This window comes from Branchiostoma lanceolatum, chromosome 1 (genome assembly GCF_035083965.1).
Source record: "Branchiostoma lanceolatum isolate klBraLanc5 chromosome 1, klBraLanc5.hap2, whole genome shotgun sequence".
Lineage (NCBI taxonomy): Eukaryota > Metazoa > Chordata > Leptocardii > Amphioxiformes > Branchiostomatidae > Branchiostoma > Branchiostoma lanceolatum.
This window is the reverse complement of record NC_089722.1, coordinates 10549660-10573393: the sequence shown is the minus strand read 5'-3', so window position 1 is coordinate 10573393 and position 23734 is coordinate 10549660. Positions and strand designations below refer to the sequence as shown.

Here is a 23734-nt window from a genome sequence, read left to right as displayed (position 1 = left end):
TACATATAATCCTAACAAATCAATTCACAAATGCAGAATACAAGAGAACTACAGGACAATGTCAAATGACACTTTATTTCTGACACACATAACATGTTACTAAATATGACTGTCTGTGTACATAGTGAAATGTAGGACTGGATGTTCATAACAAATCTTCACAGTCCATAACAACAGGCTTTTTTCATAGATGTTCTATTTTCCATTATGGTTGCATAATGAGTAGGTCCTGTCAATGCGACACACCCATCTAAATAATCTTGTTGAAAAGCCCTGCCATGGTGCTGATGGCAAGGGTTAGAAGTTGATGATAGATGCTTTATTTCTGCCGATGCCCTTCAACCAGTCCTGCTTCATTTTGCGCTGAAATATAAAAATGATACAGGTTTTAGTCAGGGGTCAACATGTTGTTGCTTTATCATATGCCACCAATTAAGAGTACAAAGAAGGTACATATTTACAGTAATTGTAAATCTAACATTGATGTCTGCTTCAATAAGCCCATTCGATTTGTAGATTTGAGTACGCATGTACAGTGTCAAAGGTGACGGCTCCTGGCTCATAAACAGTTCTCGTCTGATTTGCATAACAACGTCCAGGCGGGTTTTGTTTACGTCTCAGGGGCCTTCATCTTTGACACTGCACATGCGTACTCGAATCTACGAATGGGCTTATTCACAAGGTTTGATTTTAAACCTCCTTGGTATTCATAACCTCTTTTTCCAAAGAACATATATGAGATACTAGTATTGGGTCAATGGGTTTATATATGTATTTTCCACAACGTACATAGAATCAGACTGTAAAATGTTAATAGCCTTACCCTGTCTTTGAGGAAGAGCCACGTAAGGAATACAACCGGAACCACTCCAAAGGTTATGCCAAGGAATGATGTCTTGGGGGTCTGCTTGAAGTTGTCAAACTGATGATTCCTGACGTAGTACCAGCGCGTTAGAGCAGGGTCTTCCTACAGAATAAACACAACACGGGCATTAGTACATGTAGAATACAGTTCTACAAACCTATGGAAGAGTACTACCAGAACAATATAAATTTGAATGATTTTTTTCTTGTGGTGGAATTATAGTGTACACATGTTTTCGACATGAAAACATAGACGTTTATCCTCAGTCAACCGTGGCATGCTACAGGCAAATGTACCAAAAATCGGTAAGTGGCCTACACGAAGATAGTTCTGTACTATAATATAGTAATGTAAGGATATACAACGGTACGAGTGTCTGTGCCCTTGTGCGAGTTGTGCTTCTCCAGCAAAAATTCAGTTGTAAAAGAGTAAAGAGGAGGTCGTGATGTTGACTTCAAAGTTTGTCATTAACTTACGAAGTTGCCCACGGCGTACGGATCCCGTAGTTTTGCCTGCATTGCGGTCCTGAGCTTTCCCTTGATGGCCTGGCGTTCAGCCTCAGCCCTCATTTGATCTGGGGTGACATCGGGAAAGATTCGCCAAGGGTCCATCGCCGGACCTTTTCCTCCTGAGGCCGCCATCTTGCTGCCTGACCCAAGGACGCGCGAGGGATCATGGGTGCATCTGTACTAAAATATATGAGGTACCAAAAATATATAAAATGGTATATGAAATGGTATCTAAGGTACGTAATCAGTAGATTGAGTTTATGCAATGGCTAGATATTCAAATAAAAACCGTCTAGTTAAAAAATTGCGATATGAATTTTGTTTACCCGTGACGTCACGGCCAACATGGCGGACGAGGGAGCCCCGCGAATCCAAAATGTGAGTATGAATCGGCTTCGAGATCTTTGAATTTGAAAGATCGGTGCTGCTTTTCACGATGTGATACATGCTAACTGTCACGGCACTGTACTGGCTAATATTTGTAGTAGCTTGATATTGTATTAATCTGTTTTTCTCTCCATTTTTGTATGGTCTTTGAAATGTCAAAATCACGCGTCGGATTTGTGCTTCTGGCGGTGTGTTCGATCTACGATTATGCGATAATCTAGAATGGATTAAATCCGTTCAAACGTGTCGATGTTTTAGTCTAGGATCTGCGCTACGCTTTTGGAGGAATCGAGTGAAAATTCTGGCTTAAAACACAGTGAAAAGGGTCCACGTGGTGGATAAGGAGATTGGTATAATATAATTTCCACCTCATCGCGAAATGAGCATGCATGAGTTTTTAGCAAATATTTATTCACAAACGCCGCCGGGATTGGTAAATTGACTTTCACACATGGGTGGGTTTTATGCAGAATGCTTTTGATCATATCAGCGAACATCACACATTTCTGCGCCAAATCTAATTATCATAGGGTGTCAAATAACGAAAGAGATTTGCTGATGTCCGTTTGTGGTAGCTCAAGCGAGTCGAAACGTTAATTTCTTTAGTCAAATCAAAGAGGTTTCTATCTATTGATCGATTAGTCGCTAGCGAGTTGCCTTCTAAATAGGCTTGTGTTTTAAGTGCTTGGAAATACACGATGTGTCACATGTATCAGGTATCTTAGATATGCACAACCCAGAAAATTGATACTGTATTGTGACGCTGATAGTAATGCAAATGTGTTCAGTCCTGCATTGCCTATCAGAGCTTAAAATCAGAGTATCTACAAAATGTTATATGTATATAATCGTGTCCATATCACGGGTTGTACTGAATACAATATTGTCTGTTTTAGTTTATTTGGAAAATAGAAGGTCCTGGTATTTTTCAAATCATAGCTTCCCAGTCCTGAAATCCTGACCTGGAAAAAGCAATGAATCACATCTGAGGTTCTACTTCTTTGATCATATGCAGCATGTGCATCAGTATATCAGCCTTTACCACAGCTCCAGGGCAATATGCACATTTTCTGACATTGTTTTGTGAACAGGTACTAGATGCCATAAGGAATAAAGATGCAAGGCAGGGATTTTGACACCACATAAAATGCTGTATGCAATAAGCATATAGAAACTAGTTGTCTAGGAAATATGTTACATGATCTCATCTTTAAAATGTTGATGACGAGTGTTATTAAAGATATTTCAAGCAATAGCTGTTTCTTGAAAATAGTATATTTTATGAAAGAGGACAGATTTAATATATAGTGTGCAGTGTGAGAAAATGGCCGTTGATTGATCACAACAATACACTCCTGACATGCTTCATGTGCATTACCAGCAAAAAGTAGAGAGAGAGTTAGCCCTTCCAAAGCAAAGTAAAACATCATTAGTACATGTAGTTCCATTTATATTGAATCTTTCAGTACATTCATGTCGCAGAATTGCCTTTTTAAAAAAGATGCCAAAGATTGATTCATTCAATCATTTGTCTTCTGTGTTGTAATTCTAGTAGATTATTTCAAGATCATCTGCAGTGCAGAGACTTTTTATTTCTTGTTCAGAAATTATTTGGAATGTGAGGAGTTTACAAAAATCTTGGCCTGTTACAGGGTATAGATGGCATTTTTGAAAAGAGTTGATGGCCATAACAATGGGGTCACCAGATAGGTGCTAAGGGGTCTCACCGCTTTGACCTCCTTTTCATATGGGGTCGGATTGGGTCATGTGTGCGACTGCTGGGTCATATGGGGTCGCGTGTGCTGCTTGTGGCCTGCATACAAATCTTCCTCTTGTCAAAAGGCAAAAGTGGACCCCCAATTGTAGCTGGAACACAAGGCCATATGCCCACTTTTTATTTTGACTTTGGTGTGTTGTTTTCAATCTTTGACTTTTGCCCAACTTGCAGTGTTTTCAGACCATTACCCAAGGCTTGAAACATAGTGGCAATGCCAAGCCAGGAAGCGAGGAAATTTCTGAAGGTCACCAAATCATCTACATGTGTATATGGGAACTGTTATTATAGATAATCCACAGCTGACTGAATAAATTGTTATTTGTAACTCATGGTTTACTATTATATATTGTTAACACCATACCAAATAAGTTTGGATGAATGTGAATCAGTGTTAATATGTAGATCAACTTTAATCAATCATTTGACTTGTGCTTATATCATGCATACTTCCTGACTTCAGTTTACACAGAGGCTGGCATGTAGGTCAACAGTTGGCAGTATTCACAACAGACTTGTCAGTGGCTCAAATAAGTCTGTTATATACTATCCATACGCCCATCTTTGATGGCAAAAAGTCCTAACAAAGAGGCAAGGCACTCTGATGAATACACTTAAGACAAATGTTTAAAAAGGGATGTTCATCCCTTTTTCACCTCAGTGTTTTTCATTATTTCCCTCTCTTTTGAAAAAAGAGGAGGTCGCGCCATGGTGGCTGAGGTGTAGAAAGGTCAGCCCTGGGTGACCTCTGTCACGTGCATGCTTTGTTTGGATGCTGACACCTGTGTTTACAGGTCAGGGGACGGGAAGTGGTTGTGGGATGATCCTTGCCGCAGGCACACACTTGTATTTGTATTCTGTGTTTGACTCACAGTAGGGTTCATCAAGATTCTGGGACAGTGCTGGGTATTAGCTCTTGAATGCAGGGTTCAAAGGGAGCAGTGTTTAGGACAACTTTGGTATCAATCAATGATGCAGCTAATCTGGAAAGTTTGTGCCTTGTAGGAATACAAATTTGCAGTTGTTTTTAACCCCTTCCTGTATATTTTGTTTCTTTCGTGTTGTCTTAGTCTTCAATGTTTCTTTGTCTCAAAGCTGCATTCATTTTCTAAACCTTTCCTGATCTGGGTGTACCACTAATGTACATGTACACATCTCAGACTAAGGTGGTATGTACAGACTGGTGCCTATGCATTTGTCTGTTGACACTGTCTGTAAGTGATGGTAACTGAGACAAAACGTGCATGCCAGGCTTTTCCAGACACGTTTTCAAGCTTGAGGTTTTCAAACTGGTCTGTTTTCTCCCAATGGTACATGTACCTCAGCACACACAGCCAAGTTCAGATGCCCAGCATAGCTGAGCACTCAAGAGTGAACATTTTGCTTCTAACCATTGTGCCCATACAAGTGGTTTCTTTCTCTCCAAAATTTCTTGCATGTGGCCTGTGTAATTTTTGACAAGTGCTGCAATGCATAAACTTTGGCTAAGGAATGTATAATGTATTTCTCTTAACTTATTTTCAGTGAGTCAGACAGTCTGTTGCTAATATCGCAATGTTGAACTTCTGGCATGGTGTTTTATAAAATGCAGTATACTGTAATTCTTGTTTCTTTCACTGTAACTTTAAGTTCACTGTTTTCACTGTCACCTCTGGACCGTGAACTTATCATCACAGTGAAAAACCTATTTATGATTCCTCCACACATACTTTCTGTGAATCACTTGCTACCACCGTGAAGTTAAAGTCCAGTGAAAATGTCCCTTTTTCTCTCGCCGTGAAATTTTGCTTCCGTGAACTTAAAGTGAATTACAGTAAGTGATTGCTGCTATTGCTGTTGTTTTTAGAGACTCCTGAACCCATCAGTTCCTCTAGACAGACAGCTTACAGGTTAAAGGTTAGCCTGTAAGTCTTCCCTTGTGATGAGGATGGCTACTTAATACTGTACCAACACAATTCATCATGGTAAGCATTTGCAAATTGCCATGGGTCAGGGTAACCCGCAGCGGTAGTATTTCAAGACTGGGTCTTTTTTGCAAGTTCTGTTTGTCGCATAGCTGCTGAGGAATAGATCTAGTCAAATCTACTGGTACCAAAATTGGTCTTCTTTACAGATTTGGAGAGCATTCCGAAACTGGGTAAGTTTGAGGATTGTGGCGCTAGTATCACCTCCTTGCTAGTATAGAGCACTTGTAGACTATCACGATGGCAGGACTGAATTATTTTACAGTACGCACATGTGTTGTCATCTGGTTGTTGTAGTGCTGATGGGAAGTTATATGTATGATAAGAAGGGGCTGAGTCTTTGGTAATCTTTATTGAAAGAAAGTGGGGATTGCAAAAAAGATCCAAGCATGAAGTTGAGAGTTCTGTCATGAAACTGACAATGGCCTCTGGCCCACTTTCTGTAGTTTGTATGTTCTGGAGGGAGGGTGGGGGTGCTGCAATGTCTAACAGAACAGCCAGAACCCATTGAATAAAAGGGAAGGGGCAAATGATGATAAAATACTAGACGACAGATGTAATTTTTACTGTAAACAGATAAAGAAAGGCCACATAAAAGTTCAATTTTGTCCTGTCCTGATTTGTCAAAAAAAAGTGCCATACATGTTACGTATGTTTTTTATAGCACCTCTGTACTTGTACATCCAGACCACTGGCTGGGTATTGCAATCATTATTGTTTTAAAAACATGTACTACATTTACAAACCAACTGGCCCCACGAGTACTAATGGAATATTTCCATGTAATGTGAAGCAATTTCAGCTCCAGTATACGTAACGTATAGGATAAAAAAAAGATGAACCACTGAATTATTAATGTTTGCTATTTTTGTGTGGTAATTGAAAGGTGATGACCTTGTTACTGAAGTGTGTGAAATTAGGCACATTTCTTCCCTCAAGGGGAGAGAAAGTAGCCTGGGTACCATCAGGGTTATCCTGGGAGCCAGGCCCTGTATTCAGCGCGATCACTCATCGCACGTGTGCCACTGTCCCCCTGGCCCCCACGATCCACCACGCCCCTGGTCTCCGCTAGCGGTAAAGCACGGGCACACGTGCGGTGGGTGATCGCGCCGAATACTGGGGCTGGCTCCCAACGATACCATGGTACATCAGGGTGTACGTAGCGAGTGTAGTAGGAGCCCCAGTAGTAATAGGATGGCACCCAGGGTATATCTGGAGAAACCATATGAGAGCAGGCTCTGTGATGGTACTATTGTGATGACATATATACATGTATACATGTAAGTACAGTACTAGGTGGTTCAAGAGCACTGTATGGTTTACCCTCTTTAGCTGTTATACTTTTCAGCTGCATGATTTCTAATTCTGTCTTCATTACATTCTAAATCTATTGGCAGAACAGGAATAGAAAGTTCTCATGGTGTGAAAGCAGATCAAAACAAACTGGCCCGGACTTTTCTCTAAATTTCAGCGACAACTCTGTTTTGGGTGGATATGCAGTTATTATGCAGTTAAAAACATATTCATATGGGGGTGTAGATTAAATCAATGTGATTACAACTGACACATTAGAACTCATTTGTGTTAATTTATTGAACCTTCTTTCAATTATTTCCAATTGATCTCATAAAAAAACTGGCCATGTGACAGAACAGGCCATTGACTTGGAATAAAGGCTTGGAGTGACTGATTAAGTGCAATGTAGGTTACTTATTGAAATAAAAACTTATAAAGATGTTATTTTGAAGGGGTACATTATTGGTGGTATCACAGAAAGACTTGAAAGACAAGGATGGCAGCCATAGTATCACAAATGAACTTAAACTCCTTGGTATCACAGTGTGCTGATCTAAGGGATTAGTGTAATGCGATTAAAATCCTTTTCATTGATAACCGCTACTAACATAAGCCTGCCAGGTTACATAAATCCACCACTTGTGGGTTTGAGAATGACAGATAGTGCAGCACCCCCAGGTATGCACAGTTTAGCTATATAGAAGTGCATTATATAACCTCCTTGATTATACTGGGGGGCGTTGGGTTGGAGATCTGTTTGGACATATCTTTTCAGGGTGGCGGAATTATGTACCCTGGTGTTATTATATTAGTACTAGATGTTAGATTTTAAGAAACAAAATGAAAGCTATAGAAGGATATTGCAGGGTTCTTCTTTGTGTCCCAAAAAGGGAAAGTGGTAGAATAATGCATGAGGAGAGAAAGCTGTGTAACCCCTAATTTGCCATGTGGGTACCATAAACCAGAAACTGATTGCCCCCATCTAATGTCTCAATACACATGCAGGGATGGACCATTGTGTGGAGGGGAGACAGGGTAGTGGTTAGGGAATTGGTACCATCACTTGTGGTTTCCAGGGGTTCATCTAAACCAGGAAAGAGGGGTGCTGCACCCTCTTGTTTCAGCCTAGCGCCCCCTGTCAAATTCAGAATCTTTTAGCTTAATATCCAGCATATAGCCTTCCCTCAGCGATCGATTTTTACATAAATACATAGAATTCGCTCCCTCGCCTGTGTGTGCTTCCTCTTGTTCGATTTTTCTAGAAAAAAAACTGGTTTCCCCAAGGCTTCCTTGACTGGGGAATCTATATTTATCTGATCCTTTCAATTTTTGACAAATTGATTGCTTAATTGTACATATTATTATGCGACTGCACGGTTAGCCAATTGTAAAAGGTCTCCTTTGAAATGTTTAAATATCTAAGTCTTCATTCAAAACTTTTAGAAACATTCATAGATATAGTCTTTCTGAGTTTCATGTGATATAATTCTGTATTAACACAGAGATTGATATAAAATGTAGCCAGACCCCCAGTCTCTAAAATATCTATCGTGTGGAGAATTGTGGTAACATCTACTAACATAACTCCACCAGGGTACATAATTCTGCCACCCTGAAAAGATGCGTCCAAACAGATCTCCAACCCAACAGATCTCTCAAATCTCAAATCTACTGTTTGGACTCTACTACTAGCATGGGTGAATGACCATGACCATGTTCTAGTTTAGACCTCCCAAACAGATTTTATTGGATGAACATTGTCTGTGGTCAGACGGTATGAGCTGAGGTCCATACAAGGACTGAAGGAGGTTTAAACCTCCTTGATAAAATTAATGCCCCATGTAGCTCCCTGACTACAGTGTTACTTTTTGAAAGTGTAGTAATATCTCTTGTCTAGTAAGCTGACAGATACAAATAGTGCAGCCATGGTAATTGTAACTTCAACTGGGTGATCCCTTTGGCAATGGAAGACTACAAGAAATCCAATGTTTTAGCCATGATGTTGGCAGATATACAGAAAGTTTGTCATATGATATGTCTGATGTTATGGAGACAAATTAGACTTTTTTTCTTGTAGTGACAAGACAGTCTTTACCATACTCATCAGACTGGAGTTCTTCCTGTCCCAAATTGTTGTGACTTTTCACACCTAGTTGCAGGGTGATTAAGTCCAACTACTCTCAGTACCTAATCACCCTGGACATCTGCAATGCCTTCTCAGATTCTGTTTCAGAGGTTTGTCCAGTACCACTTTAGCCTGAGTGTCATCCTGTTTAGTTACAGGCTCTGCCTTCAGGCTTCACTGTGAAGGTAGAGCCTGTAACTAAACAGAATGCCACTCAGGCTAGTATACCTTGTCTCGGCATTTTCACACTTCTGTTGTTTTTATTTCTTCTCAAATGTATCAAATGAATCCCTGACATGTGGCCAAGGTGTCAAAAATAGAGCTATTGATAATTAATCATGTGCAAATCTTCACACGCACATATGACACATCGTAATCCAGCACCTTGCAAGACTGGTTTGTATACTAGTATTCCCTAAGAGAAAAGAATGTCTGTCCAAAGAGAAAAACTGCTGTCAAAAGGAATGAATCAAAGTTTGCCTTGCCGGGATGTATAAAGCTCATTCCAGAAGGGACCTGTTCTGCGGAGCCCATGTATTTGTTCCGGCTGTTGTCTCTTTGATGTGCCCAATTTGTCCAGTAGCCAAACAAGACCATCAAAGTGTCTAGACTGGCCCACACGCCAGTATTGTTCACTTGCTCACGTCTCCTTGGCAACAGGCATGGTTAGGGATGTAGTTTATGGCCTATCTGCCTTTGGTGGTCCTGCCTCAGGAAACAAGGCCCACATAAGTGGTGCAACTCAGCTTGGTCAGCAGCACATGAAGCGCTCAGAGCAAGTGTACTGGACACTGGGTATTTCTGTCTGATAGCAGTTCTAGTCCTTGTGCCAGCGTGGCGGACATTGCCGATTACGTTTCTTCGTGGGTTTTAACTCAAGGTCTGTTTCTTCAACTTCATATACTTCATCTATGAAAAGGCAGACTATATTGTGGTTTTTCCTAGGTGTAATAATTTGCAAGTACTGTGCGTCTAAGCCACATCATTTCCTACAAAGGCTTTGACTTGACTTGATAGTTACAAGGTTGATGTGTATCCTGTAGTTTGTATAGATGAAAGTAGGTTGTTGTAAGATTGTTCTTTTAAAGCTAGGTGGGCTCAACCAGCATCTTCTTTGATGCTGTACAGAGACAGCTTTTTCCACTGGTGTGCTAGTGTTATAGGCCCTGACCAATTTTGTACATTTGATTTACAAGAGTAGTGTGTAGTGTAGAATTTTCGGTCAGGTAGGACTGTTCCAGTTTAGACCGCTCTTCATTGTTGAATTCCATTTCACTCAACTGTCATGGTGGGTTTGTGTGGATGTTCCAAAGCTCTGTGATTGTACTTTACAGGGTGAACTTCCATGTACCTGTCGAATCTGGCTTTGAAGGCGTTAACTGAGGGAGCGTTGATTACTTCTTCTGGGAGTCGATTCCACCAGATTGTAGATCTATTGAAGTTCTGGAATAATGATTGAAGTCAAATTGCAATTTAAAAAAAAAAAAGAAATTGAAAATCGTTGTTCTAACATTACAGTTCTAGTATGCAATCTTAGAAACAAGCACAAGAAAAAAAAATGTTGTTCTAGAGGTAACAGTTAAAGATTGGGGAAGCCTCTAGGACCAGGAAGATTGTCTAAATTTCTTTGTCTTACATTTCATAACTCTTTTAACTTAATCATGAGCAAGAAAAGGTAAGAATTCACCTTCGTTGTTAGCTGAAATGTTTGAACAGCTGAAGGGAAATATGATAGAGATGAATTTTCAAATACACCAGGAACAAATAATGACCAAAGTTGCAAGTTTTCCAGAGGCACTTGTTCAATTACATCCTCCCAGCCCTTAGCCGGTACTTGCGTGACTAGATCAGAGAAAGACAGAAGTAGAAACAGGTGTTCTGTATGGTGTTCTATGGACAGAGAACAGCAATGCCTGGTCCTAATGAGTTCAGCCACAGGATGGTGTGGGTATCATGACATGTCAAACAATTAATAACTGTAGGTCCAACTGTTTATCCTTCCTGTTGTAGAGTAGAAGGTAGAGGAAAAGCTCAGTTTGGTCAGATCTATCGGATGTTCGTTATAATCCTGATCCTTTGGTTAATACAGTGTATTTTCTACTAGATGTATATGTGGTTAGTACAATTTCATTGTTTTGAATATCATCTCTAGTTGAATATCTGTTGTGATTAAAGCCAGCACAGTCTTCTTGTTGTAAGTGTGAGCTTTGTATTGTATGGATTGAATGGAATGGTTTACTAATAGTATTTCCTACTTGTATGTGTCCAAGACTGTTTAGAAAAGATGTGGTGAGTTTTCCCATGTGAAACATTATAGTGACTTTGTTTTGTCTTGACTTTCAGGGATTTATTCAGCAATGCTGAATGTGAACTGGGACTGTTGGCCTGACCCAGACCCGTACGAATTCACAATGAGTGGAACAGATACACCGACAATAGGTATGTACCTTTCAACTTCTGTATTCTAATGTCCTTGTCTATACTAGTACACAAAAATCTGGCCACATTTCATAGTACATATCAAGTAAGTTGGTGCTAACAATAGAATGCTGAAGGCATAATTCTGGACAAGTACAAAATATGTCAAAATGTACCATTCATTGCACTTCTTCTACCTACATCTTACTTTGCAAATTGCCGTTTAAAATTTCTAAAATAAGTTCTGCATACTATCCAATAAGGTATTCAAGCTAACAGGTAACTAACAATTTTTTTTCAGATCACTAGAATGCCTTTTCTTGCTTACTTGTTACAGATTTTCTGACTTCTTGCACACTTCCAAACTGTAATACATGTATACTAATGGCAGAAATTCTAGTGATTAATGTCACTCACTCACTCACTATCTGGTTGATTGTCTTGCAAGGGTTTAATGTATACTGTTTGCATATAAACGACCGCCAGGTGCCATCCAGAGGCTCGTACATTACCTCCAAGGTGAACGTAAAAGTCGTAGGGGCCATAAAAATGCGGGCCATACGATGCGCTGGGCCAATTCATACTCAGGAAAAAAGGCGCCGTACACCCAAGATGTATATCATTGTCATACGTGTAGAAAATTTTCCCAGTGTGAATTGGTTATTAGTAAGTGTCGGCTTGACCACAGACATGCAGACCTTTGTGTGTGTCCTAATAAATCTGCCAGTTTCGATGCCTCCCTACCTGGACACAGCGTGGGCTTTCAAGAGCCTCGAGGTAATCGGGGTGACCTGCGCTGGTCAGCTTCCGGACTGACCACGGCTGAATGTCCAAAGCATCAGTGTCAAATTGGCCACCCACCTTGTGTAACTGTTTCAAGATCTGTTACAGTTTAGCTTCCAGATGAACCACTTGCACATGTCTTGTTACTTCCTTTTGGGGGTTCTACAACATGTAGATCTGAAGAAATTACAGTCAATTAAGGTTGTAATTTGTAACATACAAAACCAAACCATATAATCTTACCAACCCAACTAGTAACAGTAACATTTAGCATTGTAGAAGACAATGTATTACACCACTTTCTCAGCTGAGTTTAGCAGCTTTTCTCACTGTTATGTATTCTCTTCTTTTGTGTGGCTTGCAAAGGACTTTCGCTCTTGTAACAATACGTACATACACGGAATATTGCTGTTATAAAACACACTTGGGAAAAAGGGTAAGTAATTCATATATAGCTGTCAAGTTGTTGCTGTATTGACTGTAACATATTATGTGTATACAAGTTGATGAAGTAAAACTTGCATGTTTGTATGATTGTCTTTGTGACTTGAGAAGGAAGTGTCAGTGAAAATTTCACTTGGTGTGAACCGTGTGATTCATGTCTGTGCATTATACACGTACATGTTTTGTGGTGATAAGTTTTGTTCTTCTCGCTACATGCATTTTTCTACTGCACTATTTTTGTTTATACTGGTAACAGAGTATATGCATCATTCTGGAAAGGCTAGACCATGTACATGTATGAAAAGTAGGAGACAACACAAACACGACCACTCGTGATGAAGTCTTACAAAACAACTGACTTTATTCAAACAAGAGAACGGGATCGGCTGTTTGATGTTTGAATGGCCGGGCCCGGAATAACGTCTACGTACTATACTTGTATATGTGAGATGTTGGGGAGATATTGATGTTCATTTCAAACTCTGTTCCAGGCGCAGAAATGGGGCGGCACAAGGCACGACAGTGCGCTTGGTGCGAGGAGCTTAAGTCCTCCAAGGAGCTGAAGCTGAGTCTTCACCTGGAGGATGGGAAAATCTACTTCTGCTGCGAGACGTGCCTACAGGCTTACAAGAGGTCATATCTCAAGGTCAGCTACAGGAACATATCATTTGTAGTTATGTAAAACATGCAGATGTTTTTCCGCGGTATCATACATTCTGGAACTAACTAGACAATATTGTATGAAGACAAAATTATGCTGAATGTGTTGTTTCCTTGCCTTGCCAAAATAGACTGATCCTGACTGTCTATCACAATCAGCAGTTTAACCAATGAGAGAGTGGCTGCATGTCTGTCAAACAGTTACGTTTCGATACTTTTATTTTGCATGTTGTAACTTAGGTGGGTGGGGGTATGGGATCAGTCTATTGTGGCAAAGCGTCAAGGAACAATATTTCAGACAAGGTTGTGTAAGTTGGTGTGCTAATAGAATTAAAAAAACAACCTTTACTGTTGCTAACACTTTTTGTTGCGTGGAATGTTTAGATATTTGTCAAAAGCAAACCTTTACTGTTGTTTGTGTGGTTAGTGTATCAGTAATCAGGGCTCGAAATACTGGGTGCATGTGCACCCAGTGCACCCAATTTTGAAGCTGTGCACCTAATTTTTTACTGTGGGTGCACTGGTGCACCCAAATATTTTCGTACGGTTTAATGTGTAAAGGTATCACTGCATACTAGTAGACAGAATATTCTTGACATCTAAGTGTAAGAAAATGATAAGATCTTTGTTGTAGTACTTGTTTAAGATTTTGGTGTTAGAATTTGAGTTAATTTCTATTTTGAAAGCTTCAAAACTGCGTGCGTGAGGCTTTCTTTAATGTCAGAAGAGACTGCCAAAAGACCAAGGCTTTTAAATATAATGCTCTCCTTCATTTCTTCCGTGGCGTTGATTTTTTTCTTCACCGAGGTCGATGTTAATAACACGCTGGGACCCTTATACGTCACTAGTTAGACTTGTTTAAATTCTATCGAGAAAATGAATGCACCACAGTAATTTTTTGTTGATTGATGATTAATAAATACACTTTTCATTCGAAATATTTTTATTTTTACTTTATCTTTATGGTTATTACTGTTTTTGACTTTGCAAGTAAAATATGAAAGCGTCGTCACCAAGCTCCCCTTTCAGATACAAGCTCATTAGGTTTTGCTTACAATAGTTACATTCTACTTTATTTTATGTGGTGCACCCAAAATTTTTTTGGTGCACCCAATTTTTTAGGTTAGGTGCACCAGTGCACCTGATCCCAAAACTGAATTTCGAGCCCTGGTAATACAGGTAAGCATTTTCATGTCTTAACTGCTTTGTTAACTTCACTAGAAGTGTTAGGGGTAACTTTTCTAGTGTGAGATTTGATGTCATTGTTCCATCCCCCCCCACCCCCCACCCCCCCACCCCCTCAGGGCACCTGTCCCATCTGTGATAAGGTAGTGAAGAACCCAGAGACACTGGAGGTGGAAGGGGGGGTGAAGCGGCTCTGCAGCCGGGACTGCCTGGCCATGTACCAGCGCCGCGTGGAAGAGAAGAACGAGGGGAAGGACAAGGAAGGACGACCGCACAAGCCACGTGGGCGCCACCCTACGCCTGTCAACATGTATTCTCAGGGTAAACTTGCCTGTAGTCCTGGACATTCTCTTTGTCTTTTCTGTATTTTTGTAACATCATCTTTTGTTAAAAACATGTGTATATTGTAGCAGAATCAAACTTGAATTCAATTGACAAAATTTGTCACATCAATGTCCATGGCTGGTTTTGTCACTTTTCTGAAAATCTGTTAAATATCTGTCACTTATTCTCCAAGCAGAGGTTTTCGCCAAGGAGGCTTTTAGTGGCCACTGCATTTTTTTGGCTGCCTCCGTGCAAGGAGGCCACTACTTACTTGGGGAATATGATAAACTGAAGTATTGTTTGTCTAACAGGGAACTTCTCTTGGGGAGAGTACCTGAGAGAGACGGGTGCAGTCGCAGCACCCCAGCACTGTTTCAAACAGGTGGGTGGGTTTTACACTCAGTAGAAGTTCCTGCAGTAGTAATGTTAACAATGTTGATGAGAAGAAAGCATGGAAAAGGGATTTTGCTGTACTGAATGCTACTTGCATTGTGCTGCAACAGACATGCTTATATTCCAATAGTACACAAGAGCAGTTTATACAAGATATGTCTCAGCTTAGAATTACATTACTCAACTTTTCAAGAATGGTCAAGATTGATATCAAGATGCATGGCATGCTACTCAAGTTGCTTCAAGTGTCATTTTGCTACATAATAATCTAGTAGGAGCAAAAGAGTCCAGCTGCTACTGTAAATGCTGAACTCTTAAAAACTAAAAGAGTTTACTGACAAATGCTTGTCTCTGATGTATATCAGTCCTGCCCCACTCCCACCTACACGACTACCCAGTCTCCACCATTTTTGCCTGATTCTGTCGGACATGTCACATGTCATCCAATGTTAGATTCGGCCATCACGTGTCCTGACAGACAGGGCTTTGTGACATGCATACAGAATATAGAATACATGATACATTGCAACAACAGCATAGATGTAAAGTGGAAAAAATAACAAAAAGGAAACCGAGAAAAATACAGTCGTTAGGTGTGCGGTGGGGCTAGGATTGAGGATACATCGTGTGCCCTCCCCAACACCAGTGCCTCTCTTCACCACAGAGAGCCCGTGTGTTACCGGGAGGCGACAAGGTGAGCTGTACAGCTTACTTGTTTTTACAGCCATGAACAGCAAGCTTTGTATCCAGTTCACTTTCTGTATGGCTGCTTCAGACTTGTTGCTGTTTCCTGGTTTGTGTGTGGAAGGCTAACGCAGTATCACACTGGTTCTGTTTGTTGTCCCACAGGCTGTTTATCCACCCCCTAATGAGTTCAAGGTCGGGATGAAGTTGGAGGCACGCGATCCAAGGAACCTGTCGTCCACTTGTGTTGCAACAGTTATTGGTATGCAGGTAGGTTGGACCGAAGAAGTTTCTGTTACTTTGTTACCTGTACTATTTGTGATGACAGTGTTGAATTCAGGAAAAAGAGTGTTGGTTCAACTTTGTTGTAGAGCTCTTTTTACAAGCACTTCATTTCGTCAAGATACCACAAATGTAAGGCCAAGATTTTGAAATTCATTGTATCTTGTTATGAGGCGCCAGTCATTAATTTCTGCAAAATCTTAGGGTCCAAGGTTGCGTCTTCGGCTGGATGGGAGTGATGATAAAAACGACTTTTGGCGTCTGGTAGACTCCAACGATCTGAAGCCTATTGGCACCTGTGAACAACAGGGAGGTCTCCTGCAGCCTCCACTAGGTGAGTACCCTGTTCAGAGCTGCCCTCTAGTGACACAAATACAAAGTGCAGGCATTCTGTACAGAGATCTGTACTTTCGGATCTACAGTACATTTGTTTAATAAGTCTAGGTTCTCAAACAACATTTGTATAATAACTTTAGTCTGTAGGCTCTAACACAGGGCATACTGCACGTTTTTACACACCCCTTTTTCTATTTTTTCAATACATATTTGAGGATGATTTTCTCTATAACACTGATGATCTTTATGTTGCAGGTTTTCGAATGAATGCCTCGTCTTGGCCCATGTTCCTATTGAGAACTCTGAATGGAGCTGAGATGGCCCCTGCTAGGATATTCCAAAAGGTAAATATGAGATTCTATTCCTACGTTGTACAGTATCTCAACAGTGTTGTTATAGATTATCCTTTAAAGTTTGTAAATGATATTTCTAAAGTCAATATTTACTATATATAATATAAAATGTCTGTCAATCAGTCAATCCTGATCTTTGAATACTTGTTGGCATCTTATGTAAGACCCTTTGTTCTCTTGATTATTGTAAGTGGTAAGTGGTACAGAACAGCATTGTGAACCAAGTTTTTCTTTTCTCTGCCTTCGCTGCAAACTTGTGTCAAGAAAATCATTCTGAAATATGAAGTGCTACGAGATGGGAGTTGTAAAAGAAGGAAATCCGTATCTGAAGAGTTGATGCTATAAAATGGTTTGTTGTTCTTCAGGAACCTCCTTGTCCCAAGTCCAATGTGTTTGAGGTTGGGATGAAGCTGGAAGCTGTGGACCGTAAGAATCCCCAGCTCATCTGTCCCGCCACGATCGGGGCGGTGGATGGGAAGAGAATACATGTGACGTTTGACGGCTGGCTGGGAGCGTTCGACTACTGGTGCGACTACGACAACAGGGACATCTTCCCTGTGGGCTGGTGTGCCCTCAGTGGACATAACCTGCAACCTCCTGGAAATAAAGGTCAGTACTGTGGGGGTCTTTTAAACATTTAGTCATATATTGTACATTTTACAGTTTAAATTGAATAGTCCCTTGTTGCAGATAGCTATAAACTGAACAAAACAGCCTATGTAAACATAGGATCTTATAAAAAGACTGGATCTGAAAATTCATCAACCAGTATCAGTATCTAAATCTCATTGGCTTCGATTTTGGTGTGAAAATGTCTTCAAGTCCACACCCTATGAAGATATGTGCCCAACAGGATTTGTGTTGTTGTTACAGTAAGTGCAGGGATGCGCAGACCCATCCCACCACCACCACCTCCCTCCAGAGACAAGGACGCCATGGCAGCCTCCACTTCTTCATCAGAAGGAAAGAGGAAACGCAAGTCGTCCTCGCTGTTCCAGGGCGACTCCGACGCTGCGAGTGACACCTCTTCTGTGCAGGACAAACCTCCGTCTCCTAATGTCACTGTAGTGGAGCCAGACACAAGCACTCCCAGAACACTGTCCAGTAAGTACCAGGAACAGATTTGTTCTTTTCACTCACCTAAGGAAGCAGGTGGACACATCTGTTACAAGACTTGAAACTCCTCCAGAAGGAATACAATCAAAATCTCTCCAAATATACAAAAGCCTTTTAGTATTCCAGAATTTCTTCCAGTTTGGATTCAGCCACAGTTACAAAACGTTGCACATGTATTGTTTTGTAGAAATAAAGATACTGTTACAGTTGCAGAATAGGATTGTTCTATATGTATATCATGACAAGTGCACGGGGATCAGGTAGACCTAAAGCAGGTAAGATGTCTGATATATTGTGTACTCAAGGATGACTCTTTAGTACAGAATTTGTGGTTAAAATCAGCAATGTTTTTCATTGCTCAATCTATTGTTCAAGCATACCTGTACTAATTTTTCAATGTATCGTTGTATATTTTCAGTGTGCGTGTACACAAATTACGGCTGCGATACCGGGCCGTATCTCAACCCACGTAAGCTGGTGGACGTCCCCTCGCAGTTCGGCCCAGCCCTGCCGAGTCACGTGATGCGGGAAGTCACACAGGGGTGCATCGACTGCGCCATCCAGCAGCGGGTGGTGTTCGGGCTGATTAAGCAGGGACAGAGCCCAGGCAGGGTGGTCGTGTCAGGTGGGTGCCCAGGTGCTCTTTAATCTCCAAGCAGATCCATCGGTGGCCAATAATGCTGCTTTTGCCCTTTGGACACTGACGTTGCCACTGATAGATCTGCTTGGAGACTTGGAGGCTTGGAGGTATTTAGACAGCATTAATTAGACAGCTTCAAACGAAACCATTACTAGAGCCCTCTGAAAAACAGCCCTCAGCAATTTGTTGCTGCTGAAAAAAGATGGAATAACAGCGGAGAGGCTTTCTTGAATCAGCAATTTTTTTACAGACACTTTCGTTGCACCCAAAGTAGTGGGTCCTACTTATTTGATCCTTTGACCTTCTCCCTGCTGCCTAACTCTATAACCGATAGGGAACCAGGTGCCAAAAGGCTACTTCGTGTGCTAAAGGTTAAACTGAGGCCTATATTTATAATTATAGTTAACCTGAAAATGTCAAGTTTCCACCATTATCTCCTGTGTACTATATTTGACAGACCTTTGTCCCCTCCCCTCCCCAGCCACTGTAGGTGGGCAGACGCAGAGCTGCACCCTGCCCAGCTGTGAGACAGCTTCAGCTGTACTGCGCTACCTGGAGCAGCTGTGCGAGCGCCTGGAGTGCTGTGAGAACCTCTTCTCTTCCACACCCATGCAGGGACCCTGCAGCAAGTGTACAAGAAGAGGTGACTATAGTATAATTTATATCATATGGGAATAATGGTACCGCCTGGACTACCCTAGTTTTATTCTACTATAAGGAAACTTCAGTATTGTAAATCAATAGAAGTTTGGAAAAAAAGGACACTAACATGCAAGATGTCTCCTTCCAAAATATGTGATTGTGTCCTTTGTTATGCCAGTCTCATCTGTCTTCTGTATGATCAATGTTGGGATTTAATGTGTTGTGATACACATGTCTGTGGACATCCTGTTAGAGCACACATTGTAACTATCATTTAGTCAACAATACTCTTTGTATTGCATCAGTCTTGAGTTAAGAAATGGTTGTCCTGCTTTTTAATCTATTTTCTTGTAAACAAAGTGACCATTGTGCCATGAACTTTACTTCACTGGTTTTCCTAAGTGTTTCCCATTGTCTGTTCACAGATGATCCTGAGGTCTCTGACAGCAGTTCTCGTAATGCTACCAAGCGCAGGTGGTCAGCTGACTCCGGTGACACCCACCACCCGCCAAAGGCCCCCCGCATGCAGCGAAGGGTCACCACGGAAGGTTAGCGCTCCATTCCACCTAGTTGCTATGTTTACATAAGATAACATACTGGTATACTAATGTAAGTTTTAGATAGCTAAGCACATAGCTCCGAAAACTTGTTAATGTAAGTTTTGTTAATCTAAATTAAACTTTCAAGCTAACATGAATGTGAAAAAAGCTGTAATCATATTCTTTTAGATAGTCCCTGTTGTAAGGAAAGCAAAATCATGGTGTTAAATTCTTACACTGTTTGCATTTTTCACTCAGTTTCTGATAGACATGTTTTAGGTCAAGAGAATTTGTAGAGTCAATTCCACATTACCGAGAGGGTGTTTGTTGCCTTTTGTTCTAACATTTACAAAACCTTTGTAACAATCTATGTGAGATAAGTAACTGTTAAGAACAATTTCCAACATTTATTTGATGATCTAAATATTTTCTGCTGTGTTCCAACAGGTTAAACAAATTTCCAACATTGAACACATTATTTGTATTAGTTTCTAAACTGTTGCAACATAGATTGATCATTTGTTTGAACATGTTCCAACATTCTACAAATATAATATAACTGGGTCAGTGGGCTGGGAACAGGCCAATTCACACATCCCTTCAAAGTATAGGGGATTAAGCCTAGGTGCCATGCATAGACACCTCAAGACAAAAGAGTTGCCAGTGTCCAGACGTGAAATCTAAAAATATACAGAGGCAGACAATAGAGCGTGATTAGCACCTACTTTTATGGGGGCAATAACCCATATCTACCATTTTGAGAATGATGCAAAATGTTGGAACATGTTCCAACAGTGAAACAATCACACAGATGTTTAAAAGTTGTTCTAATTAAAGAGATATTTATGCAAATACTTTCAAAATATTTCCAAAATATAAAGATGAGTTCAAACATGTTCAAACCTTCATTTCTAATTGTTTGAACAGTCTGGAATTATTTTGACTGAAATAGTCTTTGCTCTAAAATTGTTCAAACTTATTAGCAATATCATCTGAAAACCCTCTCGGTGACATGGAATTGACTCTATCATCAAACTGTTTCCTTTAAATGGTTATTTTTACTTTCCAAAGTTTAAAACCAAACCCCTCTACTGTGTTGCACAGCTGCCAGTTCTACCACCACGGTTGTCGGAGCTGACTACCGCTCGTTTGAGAACACATCGCGCGGCGACAGGGACCCCGGGGACTGGAGTCTGGAGGAGGTGCTTCACTATATCCGACACGCCGACCCTGCCCTGGCGCAGTACGCAGAACTGTTCCGCAAACAGGTATGTCCATGATGGATTGGAACAATGACAGCTAAGTAGTGAGACTTCCAATGTTGACTGGTTTCCACTTTTTGAAAGAATCACCTGCCAGGTATGGCATGGGCAAGACAAGAAGTACATTATACATGTTGAATGTATATGTAGAATGTTGCACAAATTTTGAGTAAAAAAACTGTAGAAATTCTGATTGATGCCATTTTTTTTGTACAAACATATTGTATCCCATCAAATCAGAGCGCTGTAAATTGCATCATTCTAAAGTAAAGGCTAATCTTTTAGCCTTTTCTACGTGTGTGATTAAATATTCATAGCAAGTGAACTGTTCTCATGTCGCCAATCTCTTGCCCCCCTCCCCCTATAGGAGATAGATGGGAAGGCCCTCCTGTTGCTCAACAGCGACATGATGATGAAGTACATGGGACTGAAGCTGGGACCAGCCCTCAAGCTCTGCCATATCATCGACAAGCTCAAGACTGGCAAGACCTGAGCTGCCAGCGAGAGTGCGACAGACATCTTGACATTTTCCTACAGGGTGAAAGTCATGATATGTTACCCCAGCACAACATCTTATTAAGAACTGTCAGTAAAGCTGTAAATTATATGCACTACACTAGAAAACAGGTTTGAGTTTGGTGCCTACACTCTGCAATAGCATATATTTCAGCAGCTCGTTGAGTACCAAGACAGATGAAGGAATAAGATGAGAAGGCTTCTTTGGCTTGCATCACCAAGTATGGCTGTGATGTTTTTAATGAAACATGTTGTACAAACCCTGTAGAAGGGTGCTATGTGTATTTATATATATCTAATATGCAGTAACCATATGGCAATTATGTGAAGAATGGCAATATGGCTTTAAGCAGTGTTTTGTATAAAGTTGATGGTAAAGATGTGATCATGCAGCCACGATTACAACGCAGTGCAAGTACTGTCATGTGAGCAAAGTAATATTTTTAATCCTTCTGATCCCAGTAAATATATATTGACCATGGTGAAACCCCTGATTCACATCAGCCCTACAGCATCAGCTATAGCCCAGTAAATAACAGTTGATCAACACCTGTACATGTACATGTACACCATGTAACGGCAGTACTTGAAATATTGTGTACATACACATCCATCTTGAGAATCCGGCAGTATATAGTTTTACAGCTCGCTGACTTATATGGCAGCTTATACATTGTACACTGTGTACACAGTGTTATTTTAATGTACATGTATATGTTTGCACTATCCAACTCTCTGAAGACATGGAAAGAGAAAATGTGTAATAGATCCCAGCATGGGATGTAATATGTGTGTCAAGTTGCAATCTAGTAAAGGTAAAATTCACCCCCATTAGTTATTTCAAATCCTTCTAGAATGGGACTTCTAAGTGTAGCCAGTACCAACCCATTTTCCAAGAAATGCAGTAAAACTTGGATACAGTTTTTATGGATACTGCTACTGTTACAAGCACTTCTTGTAGCAATCACGATGACATGCGAAGACATGTTTATATTTAAAGATAGTCTGCAAAAACTCTTGTGTCTTGAAATAGCCTCCAAGATAGTGGCAAACAAAAACTATCCTGGAAGAGTCGTGTGTCTGATACCCTGACCATAACAGATTAGGAATGAAAAATCAGCTAGTGTGGTAACCAATGTACAAAATGTGGAAAATATTTTATCGTCTTGGAAGAACAGCCTCAAATTTGATGTCGAATATTCTTGAATACATTCTGTTTTCTGCCTGGTAAAATAGACAACATGGGATGTAAAAAGCTGATTGTAATTTGACAAACAGTACACATAGGCCAGTTGTAAAGTGCTCCAGTAGAAACGCATTATGCTCACAAGTAGCATTTTTTAATGAAAGCACTGTACGTGGTACAATACAGCACAAAATCATTGAGAGTGGAAATAGTTGTGGAAAATTGTAAGCATGGAACTGATAGTTCACTTTGTGTAAGTTTAACTTCTTTCACCCAGCAGTCCTGGAGTTACCAAGAATTACCAAGAGAAAATGTAGATTTTGTCTTGCCATAGCTGTGAGGCACAGTAAGTAAGTGTCTTTGTGATGTGTATATTATTGGGTGTGCCAAATGCTCTGACAGAATTACTGCCATACTGGTATATCTTAATGTATGACTGCCACTACCCCATGTTCAACTTCAGCATTCATGTACATAAAAGTAGTTTGCAGATTTAGAAGGGGATGATACTGAAATGATAAGGAATAATCATGCTGTAGTAGAAAAAACACATTATGGTAGTCAATAGAACAACCATTAAAAGATCTTACCATGTATATTTGGCTGTTTTATTTCTATCCTGTATGCTTGCCTACAATCTACATAGATATGTTTTAATTTCAATGGGTCTAAAAAAAGACTAAATGAAACCATATCATGTAATTCATTGTTGCCTTGCCCAATTGACATTACCTGATGATAAAGGTAAAGGCCAAGTGAACTATTACATTGATGAAGGTTAAACATCCAGGTAATAAGATATGCCAAAAGTAGTTACTCAAGCAACTGGATATGATTTGGGAAGCAGACGTTTCAAGTAGTATCCAATACATTTCGTCATTCAGATTTGTAGATCAGCAGGTTTTTAACCACAAACTATGGTGTGGAACTCTAGTTATAAAGAAAGTTTATTGTAAATTCCTGCCCATAGGCTAATTACAAGTACATATACATGTACATGTAACCGAGGATTAAACCTTGATGTAACACAGAGTGGACGGACGTATAATGA

General features: G+C 40.4%; 2 protein-coding genes across 4 annotated transcripts; one reads left to right on the top strand and one right to left on the bottom strand.

Annotated features, from left to right (window-relative positions):
* Positions 1–49: 49 nt before the first annotated feature.
* Positions 50–1736, bottom strand: LOC136433529 (NADH dehydrogenase [ubiquinone] 1 beta subcomplex subunit 4-like). Its single transcript, XM_066425838.1, has 4 exons — positions 1701–1736; positions 1342–1554; positions 824–967; positions 50–363 (listed from the first exon to the last, which is right to left on the bottom strand). Exons 1-4 carry the CDS (start codon positions 1719–1721, stop codon positions 298–300), a joined length of 444 nt encoding a protein of 147 aa, XP_066281935.1. The 5' UTR covers positions 1722–1736; the 3' UTR covers positions 50–297.
* On the top strand, positions 1674–23279 carry LOC136433323 (polycomb protein SCMH1-like). Of its 3 annotated transcripts, none has more exons than XM_066425411.1 (16): positions 1674–1752; positions 11264–11359; positions 13057–13211; positions 14530–14731; positions 15046–15116; positions 15792–15821; positions 15977–16081; positions 16298–16427; positions 16685–16773; positions 17148–17391; positions 17656–17886; positions 18317–18523; positions 19020–19181; positions 19606–19728; positions 20824–20987; positions 21349–23279. In XM_066425411.1, exons 2-16 carry the CDS (start codon positions 11278–11280, stop codon positions 21472–21474), a joined length of 2121 nt encoding a protein of 706 aa, XP_066281508.1. In that variant the 5' UTR covers positions 1674–1752; positions 11264–11277; the 3' UTR covers positions 21475–23279. The 3 variants fall into 3 exon arrangements, with proteins under 3 accessions (XP_066281508.1, XP_066281517.1, XP_066281526.1); XM_066425429.1 differs by lacking the exon at positions 1674–1752 and adding an exon at positions 12488–12557; XM_066425420.1 differs by lacking the exon at positions 15792–15821.
* Positions 23280–23734: the final 455 nt, after the last annotated feature.